General features: G+C 33.2%; 1 protein-coding gene across 1 annotated transcript; it reads left to right on the plus strand.

Moving 5' to 3' along the window:
• Positions 1 to 2,670: 2,670 nt before the first annotated feature.
• LOC111037362 lies at positions 2,671 to 9,253 on the plus strand. Its single transcript, XM_022319894.1, has 3 exons — positions 2,671 to 3,327; positions 5,566 to 6,026; positions 6,512 to 9,253. Exons 1-3 carry the CDS (start codon positions 3,204 to 3,206, stop codon positions 6,653 to 6,655), a joined length of 729 nt encoding a protein of 242 aa, XP_022175586.1. The 5' UTR covers positions 2,671 to 3,203; the 3' UTR covers positions 6,656 to 9,253.
• The last annotated feature ends 9,262 nt before the right edge of the window (positions 9,254 to 18,515 follow it).

The raw sequence follows: 18,515 nt of genomic DNA on the forward strand, positions 1-18,515 counted from the left end.
TGAACTGCCGAAAATGTTTCTGCATTTTATCGTAACCGATTATTCATAGCTATGAGATTCAACAATCTATTTTTTAATCAGCCTGCAGCAGTATACCATTGCGTCGACAAAGGCCTAATTGAAATAGGATGCTTTAAAAAAAGTGATTTATTCGTGTCAAGTCGTTTATTTGTTTGTTATAATCTGTGTCCTCGCATTTTATAGTCTCACAGAGATAACGTATAACTACATATTATAATATAATAATGTAATGGAAAATATTAATCGTATTCGAATTTCCACAACAAATAATAATTCCCTGCTGCAGGTTTGAGTTTATATACATCACTTAATGATGGTTGCTTATCAAATGCGATAAACATGATGTATATAAACATAATAGTACACACCACAGAGCGACAATATTTTATATTTACTCTCCGTGGCAAAAGATAACGCGTTATCGACAAATTTATAATATATTATATTTGTGACTGGGATATTTTTGTTGTCTTAAAAATGGGCATTTATAATACGCGCCATATAATAAATTAAGCATTTATATTGTGCATAATATAATATATACGCGTCGACAAAAAACCTGAAAAAGAGTCTGCAGCTCGTTTATAGATAATTCGGAGGTGAACATAAGAAAACGTTATCTTTTCAGTTTTCACTTTACATAACTATAATACATTATATGTAACGTCGTGAGCAAAACAAAATGATAAATGTTTTTAATGTTGTCCATTTTTCATATTACTATTATATAGAGTGTAGGCACCTATGCGATAAGATGGAGTTGGTTTGTATAACAAATACAAAAAAATTACAGATACACGATATACCTATATATATCTACAGTTTAAGTACTTACAAGTAGCTTCCTATAATAGGTATTATTGTATGTATTCTTTTAAAGAAATCGATTACAGAATTTATTTTTGTGTACTGCACCAATAATGTGTAAGTTTATATAGGTATACAATTACCTAAATGTTTTTTTCAGATTAAATGAGACGCATTTAAAATAACTAATTTTAGTGTAGGTATATTATACCTATGTTGTATGTATAGGCATATTATAGCTACCTATACTTGATGATGGATTTAAAAGACATTAAAAAACCATTATAATAAACTATCCGCATGTGCATTCAATTTCAAAAACAATAGAATCGTGTACTTTTAAAATCTTATACATATATGTATAATGTAGATTCACTAAATAAATATATATAAGTAATATAAGAATTTTCGAAAACACAACGGTATATAATTGGGTAAATTTAAAATGCGATTCGTAAAATATGATACGCCATGTCGCATGCGGTATTATATAGGTACCTTCGTGGCATGCCGCCATGGGCTAAGCATTCGCCATATACATACTAAAACGAAACAGATGAAGAAAAACGAAACGTGATGTATATTATTATTAATATTTATTTGGTCATGTACTTATACAGTAGCCAGCCGAAATTCAAATTCAGAAACACGTTCGTAAATATTTTTACATAATAATATATAACACGAGTGCTATAGCTATATATATTATAATTATAGGTAAAGCCGTATATTATTATAATAGACCTATTACTAAATGTTAAAATTTAATTGATTGGATGATTTTTACTTAGCGGTGTTATAAAGGTAGGTTGCTACCTATAAATGGCTATAATGTATTATATGAAATCATCATATTCAGCGTTCGAATTTACATTTTTCTATTTTATATGACTATACCTTATGTATACGTACAGTAATACATTTGATATTAAAATATATGTAAGCACATTTAATGATGGTGTGTACTGTGCAGCATCGCCTGGCTGGCGGATGCGCGTGATGGTGAATAGTTCAATCACGTTTTATCGGTGATATCGAATCATAATATTATATAGGTACCTCTTATTCTTCGTGTGCGTTTATGTTATGTATAGGAATACAGCTTGGCGACAACAGTGGCGTATGATTGTATGAAAGTTAATAATATAGGCCACACAGACACGTTTATAAATTGCAGTAATATAACTCCATGGATTTGGTCCGACCTGTTAAATACCTATGTAAAGTATAAAATATTTACATATCTATCGAAATCTAATATAAAATTTATACGCTCGAAATAACTAAAATCAAAAAAAAAGTACCTATTCAGCTAGTACACCATCAGATGAAAATAAGTAAATAGTATGTTGATATATACCGTATAGTATACGGACGGTATAATATAGTCTATTAACGCCTATTTTAAAAGAGAGCGAAAACGATTGTCGCGGCAATACGATTTTTCTCTTATAACAATTATATGGTACCTACTTATCTGTTATACAAACACGACGAGTTTAGAATGATATAATAATTATTAATACAACACCAAATACATGATGAACGCATAATAATATTATAATATTGTGTTACGTTGATATTATTTCAGAAGGAAAATGACGTCGCCGCCGCCACAGGTACGACGACCGTTCTGTGGATCGGTGGGGTGGTGGGGTGCAGGGTCTCTCGGGGCGGGGGCGGCCCTCGCACCACCGCCGCCGCCCAGCCGGACGGCGATTGGCCCGAAAAAAGCGCGGGATCTCGGGTCCCGCCGAAAAACGCGCGCCGTCGCCGAACGGGTCGACGCACGCACGGCTTGGCGGCGGCGGCCGATCAGTATCGCTACATACATCGCCGCCGCCGCATGTGCAGCGCCACCGAGCACGACAGACAATTATTATTACTATTATCGCCGCCGCCGCCGTCGTAGTCCGGACAGTCGCCGCCGCACGCGCGCGCCTACTTGTCGGCCGGTACCCGTCGTGCCCCGTCGACCGCCGTCGCCTGACGCGCGCACGCGCACTCACAGCCGCCGCAGCAGCGAAACGGACCCGAGCGAAAGGGTCTGTCCGACCGGCGAACGCTCTTCAGTCGTTGGACTACGCGCAACTCTTCCGGGTGTCGAGTGAATCGGAACCGCTCTCCGAGCACTCTTCTTCGCGTGCAACGCCGTCACCGCCGCCGCGGACTTAACTGATTTTTTTCGTTTATACGTTTACATGACTATTTTTCGTATAGTGCGTTTTTGCGTTTTCCGCAATTTGTTTTGTTTATAAATTATTCGTATTTTAATTCTGTGAAAAAATTTTCCGGAACGAAAAAAAAAAATTCAAAGTCCAACAATTGCGATTTGTCGTCAGAAAAAAAAGAAGAAAAAACGAACCGCTTCAATCATGGCCATACCGTTCGTGATGCCGGAGCCCGATCCTGATACACCAATGGCTCATTATTTGCGAATTCAAAATTTGCTCAGAGAACTGTTGACCCTGCTCAGCCGAATGCCCTCTCGCATGATCGGTAAGTGTTTATTTTTATGTTAATTTATACTTAAAATATTTATCGTCTAGTCCCAGCAGTTTACCTACCCCCACGCGTAAAATTTTAAATGTGACAAGTTCATTTAATATGTCTCCAAGTATAAATAATAATAATTGTGCGAATTTTCGGAAAAAAAAAATGCCGCGAAAAATACAAGTACAAAAATTATTGTATTCGAAAATTAATTTTTAGTATATTATTAAATTGCGTTTATGGCGTAAAAAAATTTAGTCGCAACGTTTTGTGACGAAAAACATAATTGCACAAACAAATATCCACGTGTTAAAAAAAATGTATAGGTAGTTGCGCAAATCGTCGCGGCTGTCGCGAGATTTTACGAAATGAGGAAAAATGATGTATTTGCGATTTGACAATAATAATGAAATAATAGTAGCGGTACATTTTTCCGTGATGTTTTGGTACAGTGGTACATAGATTCGAAAACATGATTTAAAATTAAATATTATATCATAAAATAAAAATAAAATAAAATATTTAACGATAACATAATAATTTGTAAATATGTTCTTTATTATATAACACGACGTATAGATTAACGAATTAAAACAATATTTTACAAGTCCTTTGAACAAAAACAAATAATATTAATATACCGAAAATTAAGTATTAATTAATTCGATAATGATCAAAAAAAAAAAAAAAATATCAACTAATATTATTTTATCGGCCGGTCAGTAACACGCGACGTCTGACTTGTCCGGACCTGTCGCGTCGCCGTCGTATGTACCACGGTAACATATAAGGTCACCCACCCGACATCTCTACCTACAGGTAGGCGAACGCGTCCGATACTTCGATACACCACGATACAACTCTACGATATTCACTCGCTTACCGGAATAATATCTCATACGAATATAATAGAGTCTGCGACGATAATATAATATAGATGCAGCGCGTGTGAACGACCCAATAATACCTATATAGGTACCTATAATATAATAAGTCTTATATTATTTTTTTTTTTGTATAAATATTTTTTTCCACGCACGTTCGTACCTAGTATAATATAATAGTAATATTACGTAGGATGCACAACCCAAGATGTCTTTCGCGAGAGAGACGAAAAAAACAACAAAAAACTAAATTGCGCAAAAAAATATTTTTTCATATCTTCCAACTTATTATATTGTTTTAAAAATTTAAATAAGTACTCGCGATACCGCACCAATAAGCTATAGGTCTCTCATTTGTTAAAAAAAAAAATTGATAAACTGTTTAATTATTGACTATAGACTGTAATTTATTTTTACGTCAAATTGTTTGCGCGCTTGTTTCGTGAATATAACATTATAATAATATAATTAATAATAATTACAATATTGTTTATACTTGTGTACGTCATATTAATACTATACACGTATTTTATTTACCATACGATTACGCGACACCTTAAAACCAAACCGTTGTTCTTTTGTCTGAGTGCGCGTGCCCGTATAATACATCGGTGCACGTATTATCTATTTGATTTAACGGGGGAAAAAAAAAAATTAAAAACCTTTCGATATTCGACTCGGTAAAACGTATGTAGGGACACGCGACTTTTATTATGGGTAGGTACATATACCATTCAACCGTCGTGATTTTTTTTCCCAAAGAGGTAAAAAGTGGTAAAATAATTTACAAGACACATGCCGCATGGCGTCTATTATATTCTTTGCGAAATTCGGAGGCCCCTATTGTTTGCTCGCTCGACAAAAGACACGATAATTTGCCAACAAGTGCCTCCAAGGCCGAGACCGCCGTTCGCCCACGCGCGGTCTTTTATTGTTTTTTCCCTAAAGTCTTACGATTTATTATTGTTATAATTATTGCCACCGTTATCGTGGATTTTTAGTCTGTACTTTTACTTGTGGAATAAGTAAAAATAAAATATTGGAGCGCGAACGAAAAAATTCCATTACATTTTGATTGTTCATAAATGTATACAAAATACATAATACTTAATTAATTTAATTATATTATGTAATAGACGAGTATATTTTTTATTATTACATTTATTGATACTCAAACGACGTAAATGTTATATATACATACTATATTATATTATAATTAATATTTATTGTTAAGAATTTAAATATTTACCAAATACTATAATGACTCGAAATGATTGATTTTTAAATATCAAAAATATTGTGCCGGTATTATTATCTGAATAATATTAATGTTTTATTATAATTTTTTTGCGTCTCGCAGGTGATCCGACAAACTATCCGTACACCAACATCAGCATATTTTCTTCGGGTCCTCCACCGTATTCGGAGGAAGTACGCGATCGTCTTTGGGCACAGCAACAGCAAGCTTCGGCCCGCGCGTTCAACCGCCGCTGCGTGCGCGAACGCCTGCAACAACGCCAGCAACAGCGACAGCAACAGCAATCGTTGTTGCCCGACTTGGTCACATCGTGCCAGCAGTCAGCGAATCCACCGCCACCGCCGCCTCCACCGCCACCGCCGTCACCGCCGCAACAGCAATTGCAGGCACAGCAACAGTCCGCGGAGGAGGAGGACATCGAAGACAAGATTGCCAGGGCCGTCAAGCTGCAGGTCGCCGTGTGCCCGACTTGCTATTACAGCGAGGAGCGCAAGCTGAAGGTGATCGCCGTCGCCAAGCTGGACGAAAACGGCAATCCTATCCGCTGGACCAACAACCGCGACGTGAGTACCATCTACCGAAATATACCACAATATACCACCACCACCTAACCTGTTCGTTACCCCGTTTATACATATACACCCGCTGCGAAGTTGGCCGATTCAATTTTTTTTCGTCGATACATTATAACATATAGTACGATGAATTTTTTTTAACTCGCAGCAGTCGAAAATAATATAAAATAACATATCATAATAATATAACCCATCTATCCATATTTTAAACCGTCGTCGGAGGCGTGAGAAAAATAACATCGCTTTTCTGCCGACCCGTTCGTGGGCTATCTATCCGCGCGCACGCTCTTCCGTTGCCTCAAATACCACAACTGTTATAACAAAACATTATATCCGTCTTTATATTTAAATCACACATTAGATACATGTCATAGGTGTATAGATGCGTTTATTTTGTTTTTCAATCACATCTATTTAATTATTTTATTATGATCGGTTAATCTATAACAGTTTGCGATTCTGTGTGTTTGCAGGACGAAGAACCGATGGTTGTCGAGAATAAGATTTCAAAAGTAAAACGGCGAATCATGTCGTTGCTTCAGCCGTCGAAAATCGAATCGTCCGTACTCACAGCCATGTTCGTTATCATCGGCTGGAAAATGTTCATCAAACAATAATGTAATTTTGTTTTAAGAATTAGAGAGAGAGAGAGATAGAGAAAAAAACAATTTTTTCCACGCCTATATAAAAAGACTCTAAAACATGATTCCAGTCACGGTTTTTAGTGACTAAAACAAATTTTAATTTTAATGCTAATCAAATCGACCGTTGATCTCAATTACATGAATGTGAGATGATCGTAACCGTAGCCAAATGTAGTATTAATTTATACTATATTATAATATAACCTATCTTTAATTTAATTATTATTATTATTATTTTTTTAATATTGTCATCGACTTGAATGCGCTTGTAGGTATACTCATTTGCAACCTCCGCTGCATTTGGGTGTATGAGCTTTCTTGTCGATTATTATTAATACATTTTTTTTTTGTATAACATCAACATTATTGTATAAGTATGTACCTATTTTTTTTTTTGTAATTACTCTCTATTTCTATGCTTCATCTGTTGTAATTTGTCGTTTCACATGGGAATTCTGCGGTTTCAGTCCCAGACCTATTCACGTTTTGATCTCGTTTTTATAAAACTATAGCTTCAGAACGGCACTACTGCGACGGCGGGGTTTCCCTGCCGCGGCGGTTTTGAATTAGTACGAAATGCTATATTGTATTAATTTTTTTATTATTTTTGCTCACTGTAAATATGCGTTTTTATTTTTTTATTTATACACACACACTCGCGCCGAGTCATTATTATTCGTTTTTTTGAATTTCGCCGTAAATTTGGTTATCATCTAACAGGTAAAGAAAAAAAATTGAATTCTCTGTGGACGTTTATTCTCTTGTTTCTATTCGTTCTACTAATAATTATGGTATAGGTCATAATATGAGGTGATATGGTATACCAGCTGGTATATTATATTATAATTTGGCGAACGTCGAGATCCGGTTCTAACATAGTTTACATCACTGTAAAAATAACAACTATATATTACAATAATATAATTCATACTTTGACACTTAGTGCGTCGAGGAATCATAAAAAAAATATCGATATTATGATCGCTTTGTAAATAAACTAACCTTAACTTATTATAATACGCTTGTATGCGCATGCAACGGGTTATTATAACTACCTATATATATATAGTATGTATTTATTTTTTTTTGGTTTTCTTATTTTTTACATTTTTTTATTATTTTGAAAAGCATTTCTGTGGTGTTAAATAAAACTTGGACGCTGTCGGAGCCTTTCATATGCTTCGAGCTTAAACCATTCTTTGCGAATTTCCTCCCGGCAGCGATCCTCGTTTCGCCCATCAAAGCGTTTTCTGTGATAATGCCATTATTTTTTTTTTATCTATTGAATTATATATTTATCTAATAAATCTATGGCATTTCTTGTGTTTTATACGGTTCCTCATAACGAATCGTAATATATACAATATATTATGTAATTTGTAAATTATTGAATTGATAAGGTTTTTTTTTAAAATTATTATTATTATTAGGTTGATCTCTTATACACAGTATTTAAGTAGATAGTGTTCTTAGCCATTAGTTTAATTTTAGTATTAATTAGTAGATAATATTATTACACTTTAGATTTAATGATGTTGATGTTAAATATTGTTAAAATGGTCATCTCTCTCTTCGATTCACAAAATAAAAATAAAAAAAACAATTATTATGACATGTACCTACTTAACGCGCAAGAGCGTTTAAGTTGTAATAATTAAAAAAAAAATTGTAAAAATACCCAAATATAATGTAATTTATTGGAAGACTATTGATTATAAGCGTTTTGTGATCCAAAATTTTTATTACTGTAGAAATTAGATTTTTTAAATATTTATTTTATTATATAATAAAATTATTATAACATAATAATATATATTATGTAAATACACAATTAATTTTTATTCAAACACTTTGAGGTATTTATTTTAAATTTAAAAGGAAAAAACAGAAGTTCGTTGAACAATCGTTGCAAAATTATATGTGTGTATGTCAATTCATTATACTTTAAATTATATAATATTTTCTTTTCGTATTAACAATAATACAATAATGATTAAAAAACAAAACAAAACAAGAACACTGCCCAAATACTTATGATGCCATGTCTTCAGTATATTTATTGTAAGTATATTCGCAAACGCGTTTTACCTTTATAATATCAACTCCATTGTTATAATAATAATTTTGTATAGACTCCTCTCCCCGCGGTCCTCGATATTTATCCCCCTCTTGTATTATTGTATATTAACACATTTTATTCCCATAATGATATTGTATAGTTTTAGAGCTGTTTTTTTATATGATATTATATATTATTATCAATCGTACTTTATATATATAACATAATACACTTCGCGGCATATAAATGTGCGCCTCGCCGGTTTCCGGCGCTCGTGCACACTGCGTCTCACTCCCGTTGTCTTTCATTTGTATCCATAGGTAATAATATTATATATATTATAATTGTTGTTTGTAAGCAGAAATTGAATATAATTGTGTGCACATATAACAATATGTAACTATCGTTGTCCGAACGGATCCTATATGTAATTATATGTATGCATGATATTATTATTATTATTATTATTATTATTATTGAAGAAAAATAAACAAAAATCTTATACCATACAATATTATAATATTATTATTATTTAACGCCGGAGACGGGTTATCCTATTTTGTTTTCACCATTTACTCGGCTCCCTCCATCTAGGTGGTTGCGTTTCTAGTCTGCATATTATAGGTAGGTATCTTACAACCTAATACTATATAATATAGATATGTGCAGAACAGTTGAGGTTTATAATAATAAAAGTGTCATAACATCACGACTTGTGATTTCTTCTTAGGTGTTGCTGGAGAAAATAGCGCCGAAGAAGGCACTAACGAAAAAATTTGGCTTTGATCGGACTATGGTGAGCGTAAATGACGAGATAAAGATAACACTTAACTAAGTTGAAAACAAAGATAAAAAATATAGACAGTATTGGACACGAAACGGTGTTCTGCAGTGATTGAGTATATTATTAAACTTGGGCATCTGCAGCACGGGTATCTGTCTACTATATAATTTAAAAATATTTTTTTGTATGCTCGTAGTGCGCTCAATTATACTTCATAATTTATCAATACAAGGAGAAGGGCGTAAATCACAAGCTTGTAGTAATATTTGTTTAAGACCGCAAAAAGTTACAATGTTTTCCAGTGTTTGAGAACCAACCGCAATGATAGTATCAAAAAGCGCGATCTATCGGTTAAAGTCGTCGATTCTCGGCACGAAGTGAAAATTACGTCATCATGTTTTACGATACTGGTACCAGCTTACGGAGGCTGAATATGAAAAATATTATCTGGTGAGAGCCGTCTGGATAAGTATATCATACGGATTGTAATATAATTTTAAGGTTGTCTCAGACGAGTCATCAGTACAGGAATACAATTTAAATTGTCACGGTGTAAGACGCCGATCAGAATAAAAATTAGAAAACTTATAATTCACTTAAATTGATAAGAAATTAAAATTAAATCGTGACGTTCCAATATTTTAGTGCCAAACCAAGCGCTAATAGCCCGGCTCGTATCACTTAGGTCAAACGTAATGGTTAGGTTAGGTTGCTGTTAGAGCTGGTAAATAAATCAAAGCTTCGACGTTCATCAATCAGAGGTAGCTATAATTGGTACTATACCAAACATATGATTTAGATTTATGTTGAAAAAATGTTTCAATAATTTATTTCAGCACGCTTAAAAAAATTAGAATTCATTAATCATATTATAGATTTTTAATGTTTAATAAGATCATAATAAACTTACTCAATCTGTAAAAAAAAATAACAGTTTACAATAATCATAATATTTTAATAGAGAATAAAAAACGCATGGTATAGGCAGATACAAATAAGTCACTCAGCGGTGAATGCTTCTTGGCTAGGGTTGTATTTCAGTTTAGGTTTTATATGAACAATTTGGAAATGCATCTGGATAAGGAAGCATATTTGAAAATAAAGTTTATGTCGAGGTGGGAATTAAGTATAAGATTTGAAACTAATAAGAGGGGATGCTCGCAATGTACAAACGGATTTTGACGGATTGAAAAGTTTAGATTTCATGAATGTTTGATGTCATGGCTGCACCCCAAATGTGCATTCTCCCGGCCCAAATCGGCATGAATTAAGATTTAAACGGAATTAGTTTGAGCTTGGTTGGTACGTATTAACCTTTGAATTTGTATTTTGTAAAAATAATAAATGATGGCCTTTCTTTTGGAGAAGTTGTTTATTTTTGTAATGTTATTGCTATCTACATTGTTTAAAATGTAAATAAATTTAGATAACATATTATTAATTGTCATATACTCTCAACACTGAATATACAATGAGTATATATTTCAGGATCGTATACTTGGGGGCATACTCGAATTGATTTCAGATTTTATAAAATATCATTTTTTTGAATTGCCTTCTATTTTAAGTAAGTAGTTGCCCCTCTTGTACTGGAATCGCTCCTGAAAGCCAAATTCTTCGATTTCTAGTTTGAATATCAATTGGTGGAATCTTGAATATTGGTTTTTTTATAAAAAAAATGAAAACATAAAATGTATGAACGCACACAATATGACTGTTAATCCAAAATGATACAAATTCGCTCTTACATTAAAGGAATAATAATTATCAAATTAAATAATAATTCAATATGAGTGTGTAATTGTATAATAATTTAACTGGCTTGACTGTACTTAATAGTTGTACTTATAAACTATAGTGTAATGTTTATAGGTGTGTACATCAGTCATCAAGATAAAAATATCTCTAAGTAATTTTAATTATCCTTAAAAAGTGGAAAGCACTATTTTTTCACTCATAAAAAAATAGACTTTCGTCCAAAAAGTCAAATCGATCTCGAGGAGGAAGATGACGAATGGTGGAGGAGTAGGTGGAGGAAGGAGGAGACACTCAAAGTGAACCTTGGGGCCTGACCCCGCGATGAACATAACGTTCTAACGTTTCGACGGGACGGCTAAATATTTACTATTTTTTTCTTACTCCTAACCGTTCTTCAATGGTTCAGAACAATAATAAATAATTATAATAACAATAATTACTAATATTTTCGTCGTAATTATAAACCTACACGTATAGGTATATGCCTAAATATATATAAATAATCACCATTATACGTAATAATATATGCGAATCGTGTTCTTCGAACCGATACGCCATGCACAATATTATATGTAAGTGTATAAAATACGAGAACGCTCGGTCCTTAAACGGTTTCCAAATTGTTTTTCGGCTGTTTTGTAACAAAATTATGCAAATTTCATAATAATCGGTCGTCGCATGTATTGTATGCTATTATTATATTATTATGTACTCCGGAAGCGGTGTAATCGTCTCGGGTGCCGACGATGGTCGTCTGACACAACTGCAACTACCCAAAAATATATAGGTACGTACACGTATTATAGGTAACCTATGCCTACCCATACCTTCATACCGACTGCTATAATCGTCCGCTGCACGCTTGACGTAATACGCGTCTGTACACGAATATCATATTACTATAATTATGATGTATTGACACAACAAGATGCCTTTATAGTGCTTACATGATGTGTTTTATTATACATGGGCAGGTATACACCGCAATATTATGCGAAAACGCTTTGGCAATTATTTCGAATTTGGAGGTACTTACTTGCAGTTGTAATAACACGATACACGCGATTCGCCCTTGAACGTTGTAATTACCTATAATACTTTAATAACCGACGGCGCCTAAAATGTACGTTTATATGATAATATATGGTATTATGTACAAACGGGCGTCTCGGAGGTGCCCATAGAAAATGTCAGAAAAGTCGCGGATATAATTATTATTATAGTGTCTCTACCGTGGCAAAAATCAATTTGTTATTGTATTTAAAAGTCATTATTATCAAATGTTACAGGAATCCATACATAATATACACGCGAAAACATTTTGTGGAATTCAGAATTTTCAAAAATTCCAATTCGTCTAGTTGAAGTTTTCGAACTTTCCGAATAGCCACCTATGAGTGTCATTATTTCTACACTTAACATTACATAAACCATTTCAATTTAATTCAAATTCACCGAATATAGGTTAAGTTTGTTCCTAGACATTTGCAATGATTCTAATAATACGAGTATACAATATAATACTGCAGCGAAATGTATATCTTGATACCGAACACTCTAGGTCACTAGAATTTTTGTCCGCTATTCAGAGGGTTCAGTTTGTGGAAAGTTTGCATATTATTATGAAAAAATAAGCGTCGGATTTTTGGAGGTGTCCTTTAGAGGATGTTTCACTATACCTATATATATACGGGGTAGCAATAACGCGCTAGGTAAATAAAGTTATGACACCTATATATGTTAAACTAAACAATACTTTGTGAAAGATTCAGTAAGAATCAATTATTGAATTTGGGATATTTTTAAAAACGAATCGATTTTTAAACCGTATTGAAATCTTCACTAATAAAAAATAACTACGCATCAATTTATATAGGTACATATTATTGTTATAAATTTAATCAGTATGCAGTCGATGTATTGCGGATAGATAGATGTATATAATATGTGATCGGTTATGTTATTTTTTGATCGCACGACCAAACGTACAATTTACGATGTTGCGCACTTGTAAGACGGAGACAACAATTATTGTCCGTGTGTAGCGTTTTCTTAAAGTTTAATAATATTCAGGTCAATTCACTCCAATACTAATATGCTAACCAAAAACAGCACAGAGTTGGTTCTGCCGAACAAAAAATTACCACGTGGGGCAGAGAGAGAAAACAAATATTTACTAAATTGTGGGCTGGCGTCCTTTTAATCAATTTATACTTGATTTTAATATATTCGTACTAAACATTTTTGTAAGAAAATAAAAGATATCTACAGAATGGCCTTTTAAAAAAATTCAAACAGTACTGCATGCTCCTTACCCATGACACATATGCCGGTATTGAGTGCACTTACAATTCAAAATATTCCAAAAATCAATAAAGATCTATCGAACGGAAAAATGAGGTGACCGTGTTCAATGATAATCACACTATATACCTACATATATACATATATATAGGTACACAGGTGCACGACAATGATCGTCACGGAACGTCTTTTTATAAACATGTTAAGTCGTTTGTATGTAAAATATATCATGTCCGACATGACTTGGCAACGATTAAATAATTTCGTTTATTTCCTTCTCACCGGATCTCACGTCTCGGCACGTTTCGCCATTATAATTTTTTTGCCGGTTCCCAAACACCAGTATATAAATACAATGAACGGTATCGCAATTATACGCCCTCAATTATTATCTGCAACATAATATAAGCGCGCGACATATAAATTGCGTTTTAAAAACCTAATGTTTAATTAGTCACTCGGATATCATTATATATATATACTACATACACGAAATCATTTAACAACAGGAGCGGTGTGTGTGAAATAATAAAAACCGGTCGTTAGTGCGCAATTGAGAATTGTTTAAAATTCGCACGAAATGTTCCATGACCCCCTTTTACCAAGCTCGTAAGATATCGATTTTTCACATTCATATTTTATCGAAAATTAGTGCTTAATTAGATAGGTAATGTGATTTGTCGCCACCGAAATGGACATTTGTGAGCTACCATTTAACCCTTTTCGCAATTGCCCCACTACTCATCATTATAAGTGTAAAAAATCGATTGTTTATTAATTAATCACTAGGATATCATTACACACCCAAAGTCATAATATAATAATAACAGGAGCGGTGTAGTATACGTATGCGAAATAATAAAAACTGGCCATTACTGCACAATATTGAGAATTGTTTAAAATTCGCATGAAATGTCTTCTGGCCCCCTTTTATTAAGACGTGTAAAATATCGAATTTTTAGCATATGTATTTTATCAACAATTAGTGTGAAAAGAAAACGTCGTAAAACAGAGTTCAACCAAAACTATACAATCCAAAAATATAATGTAACAATTCACACAATAATAATTATAGTGTCTGGCATAATAAACTTCAGTATAATATAAAGATAAAAATGTGGGTGAGCACCCAGTGTATAATATTCACTCATCACGAAGACATCGAATAGAGGTGGGTAAACCTAACCTCACCACCTCACATATACCAGATAAATGCATGTAGGGATGATTAAAATATCAATGGAATCTGTAATATTAATTGTAAACATTTTTGACTATAGGTGTCGTTAATTAATTGATATCCACAAATGACAAAGTACTACCGCATAAATTATTGTGATCATTTATTTTTATAATCAATATATCGGTATAGCCGTGGTCCGTAAATAAATGAGCCGAATGTCGAGTGTTTGACATGGCAAGGTGACAATAACGTGACGACCAGCGAAGTCGAATTGTTTCGTCCGAAAAAAACGTCGAAAAAGAAAATTCGATAAAAAGAAAAAAATCGTGTACCCTTCGATACAACAACGATTCGAACGATAATATTTGCCGTATCTGCTGATGCTGTGGATGTATTTACATAATACAATAACGTAGTACGCATCATATTGCATGCTTTATATTGTAATAATAATAATAATAATAATAATAATAATAATAATAATAATAATAAACCTACCCCCCGCAGACTTCGTCGACACACCACCGCGACGTGTACAAATGAAGCGGAAAACGTACGATTACACGCAAAGTCTCTTTCGGCGTGCTCGCGGGTGCAACGATAATGTGTAAGTATACGTAAGTCGTAAATCATTGGCGGAGGCGCGTCTCCTGTGCACCGCGACAGTCGAGAGTTCGTTTCGTATAATAATAATGATACATGTCGAATGTTATTAAAGTATAACGAAAACGGCTTTAAAAATAAATTTCGACAAACGGATTTCGCGTCACTCGGTATAGTATACGCCTGCAGTATATTATGCACGCGCGGAGTGATACGCCGAGCACACCGAGTCCTCCCTATTTTCCCCCAAATAATGCAGTGTACTGCAGGTTTGAAACTTTGATTTTTGATATTTTTAAAATGTGCACACTCGAGGTCCATGATGTTTTCGAATTCTTGAGATTGTGTTGAACCGCAGTCGGTGTAGTGCACCCCTGTGGGCATAATATACAAAGTACTCATCTGTTTTTCAAATGACGACCCCCCCCCCCGCCATTTCTATACATGGTAAATTATTTGGCGGATAATTGTTTCGAACGTTCTGACGTATCAGAATCCAAGCACAGACCCGTAGTTTTTGAGTCATTTGACTTTGCGTTCTATATGAGAATAATAGGTCCACGAGAATGTACTACTAAGACAATAATATTATCATGGAAGTTAAAGCGAGAGGAAAGTTCTAGTGATTAATAATAATCTATAAAAGTCGATAATTTGTAAAAATGGTCCAAGAGTAATGTTAGACATAAAAACCATTCAGATACTATAGAATTTTTTATTTGATTAATATTGTTAAAAACGATTTTTAAGAATTAAGGGTTATTATTTTTTTACTGTTAGTATGAACATTTTAATAACTGAAATACTACTCAATTAAGTAAACAGTTAAGTCAATTAAAAAAAAAAAATATCCATTTACAGAAAAAAATAGGCATTCTCGTTTGAAAAACAGAAGTTTTGCATCATCATGCACCGGCCGGTCACTCCTTAGTCCTTATGTATTACAAAAAAATTTCTAGAATTCGATAATATGGTTATCCGCGAGCGTACATATTATAGTTAAAAACTCCAAAATGCAGAATTTCAATCAATTCATTATAAAAATATGGAAAAATGGAGGTGAGCACTGAGCGTGCTTCGTGAATCATTCTGTATAATAATATATGATACAATGTTTCGGGCTCGACGCCGAGAGCATTGTAATATTATTATCTGCGACGGAGTCGATTTGAAAAATGAATTTTTCGGTTTCTCAACTCTTCTTTCTGTCGCGTTCGTCAAAAGCCCATTACATTATTATACTTAGTATTTTATATTTTTTATATATTTTATCGCATCGTCATTGTTGTGAACATCAGCGCAAACGTCCGTGGCGACGTCTGCTCTTCATTATTCTCAAACAAGCTGCAGCCACCCACCAAACCGAGTTTGAGACGCGAGCTCACCCTTGCGATCGAAAAAACTACCCCTAGATCTCGATGATTTAATATATTTTACACCACGATTATCACACATCACATTTGTTGTTGTCATCGGTTCGACGTTCAAAAATATGAACACATTTTCCATTTTCAAAAAATATCTCAATAGCTTAGCGTTAAATATAAATTATGATTTCATCTAACTCAGTGCGGTGGCCAAACTTTTTTTACCAAGGGCCATATGAAAAAACTTTTTTTACCACTGGCCATAAAAAAAAATTTTTCTTCAGTCACCAGAATTTTAGGTATAGGTATATAATTTCATATTTAACGACGTTTTTATTGTACACTCAATAATTTTAATGACTTTCTTTAATACTTAATTTAATAATTACTACAAATGAAAAAAAAATTAAATCGGCTTACATTTCCAAAAATTATGTGTCTACAGACGAATAATTACTATGCTTGTTGCGCAACCAATATTATCCACACTGTAGTTTCTACAGCCTTCGTGATCGTACGAAAATAAGATAAGATATATTATTAAATTACATTGCAACAACAAAAAATGTTACGGTATGGCGATACGGGATTAAATATGAAGAATGTATTCTGTATTTTTTTTTTACGTAAGTTAAAATTTTTTTAGGTAAATATAAAATATTATAATTCTTTCGCGGGCCAGATATTATATGATGGCCGGCTCTAGGTGGCCCGCGGGCCGTAGTTTGGCCACCACTGATCTAACTTATGTATAATATAACGAAAACGTACGTATGTGTGTACTTTCTGTAGTGGACTACCTAAATTGATTTTCCAGTTAACTAGCTAAAAATCTTAATTTTAGATTTGCTTGTACATAAACATAATATATTATTATCTGGGCACATTTCAACATGTTTAATATTTCGTGGAAATAATGTTGAACTCAATCGTTTAATGTGTACATTAACTTTTTTTAGTATTTATAATTGTTTATGTTAAGTTAGTGAATAAATAAACAGTACATTATATTATTATTTATTTATGAACACGATTATCCACGACAAAGAAATGCACTGTGTAGTTATAGATGCAAGGACGATAAAAAAATTCCTACAAATCACAAATAAAGCAAACCTAACTAAAAACAAGTAATATTATATATTTTAGAGGTACGGAGAAGAAAATTTAAAATTTAATTCCATGTGTCGTGCAATTTAACAAGGTTTATTTTTAGATTTTTGACATGATATTAATTGTTTTGTTTGTGTTTTATTTTATCGCTGAACTATGTTTTTCCAATTTACGATATTATAATAATATTTAATTTTGTTTTTCTATGGCGTAAAAATAAAACCCAAATTTCGCAGACATTTTTAAACTTATTTTTAAATATATTCAATTTGTACGGTTGGTAGATTTCATACACACATTTTTATTTTTATTTTTCGTCACTAAAATATAGTCATAACAAATATTTCATACTTGGCATCTTTTTACCTTCCATATAGTTGACTAAATATATAGTGAATTATTTATTTTCAGTACTTCCGGTTCGGCCACCCTCATCAGTCTAATAACGCTCGTTAGTCGATCGTTTTTTGTCGTAAAATATAATTTCAACTTTTTTTTTTATCCCTATTCGACGATTTTTTTTAGCGTGTTTACCTACCATACACATATCACAGTATAATATTATATTGTATAAAAGCTAAACGAGTAAACAAGTGTGAAGTGACGCCAGTCCCCCCGAAGTATTAAAATCAAACTCGGGATCACCGTACACCAATTCGTAC

This window comes from Myzus persicae, unplaced genomic scaffold (assembly GCF_001856785.1).
Source record: "Myzus persicae strain clone G006 unplaced genomic scaffold, MPER_G0061.0, whole genome shotgun sequence".
NCBI lineage: Eukaryota > Metazoa > Arthropoda > Insecta > Hemiptera > Aphididae > Myzus > Myzus persicae.

Bases quoted from the DNA above. Each gene is read 5' to 3' on its own strand.
- LOC111037362 (XM_022319894.1), top strand. From the start codon at position 3,204: ATGGCCATACCGTTCGTGATGCCGGAGCCCGATCCTGATACACCAATG. The intron at 3,328-5,565 runs GTAAGTGTTTAT...TGCGTCTCGCAG, and splicing joins AATGCCCTCTCGCATGATCG to GTGATCCGACAAACTATCCG. The intron at 6,027-6,511 runs GTGAGTACCATC...GTGTGTTTGCAG, and splicing joins GCTGGACCAACAACCGCGAC to GACGAAGAACCGATGGTTGT.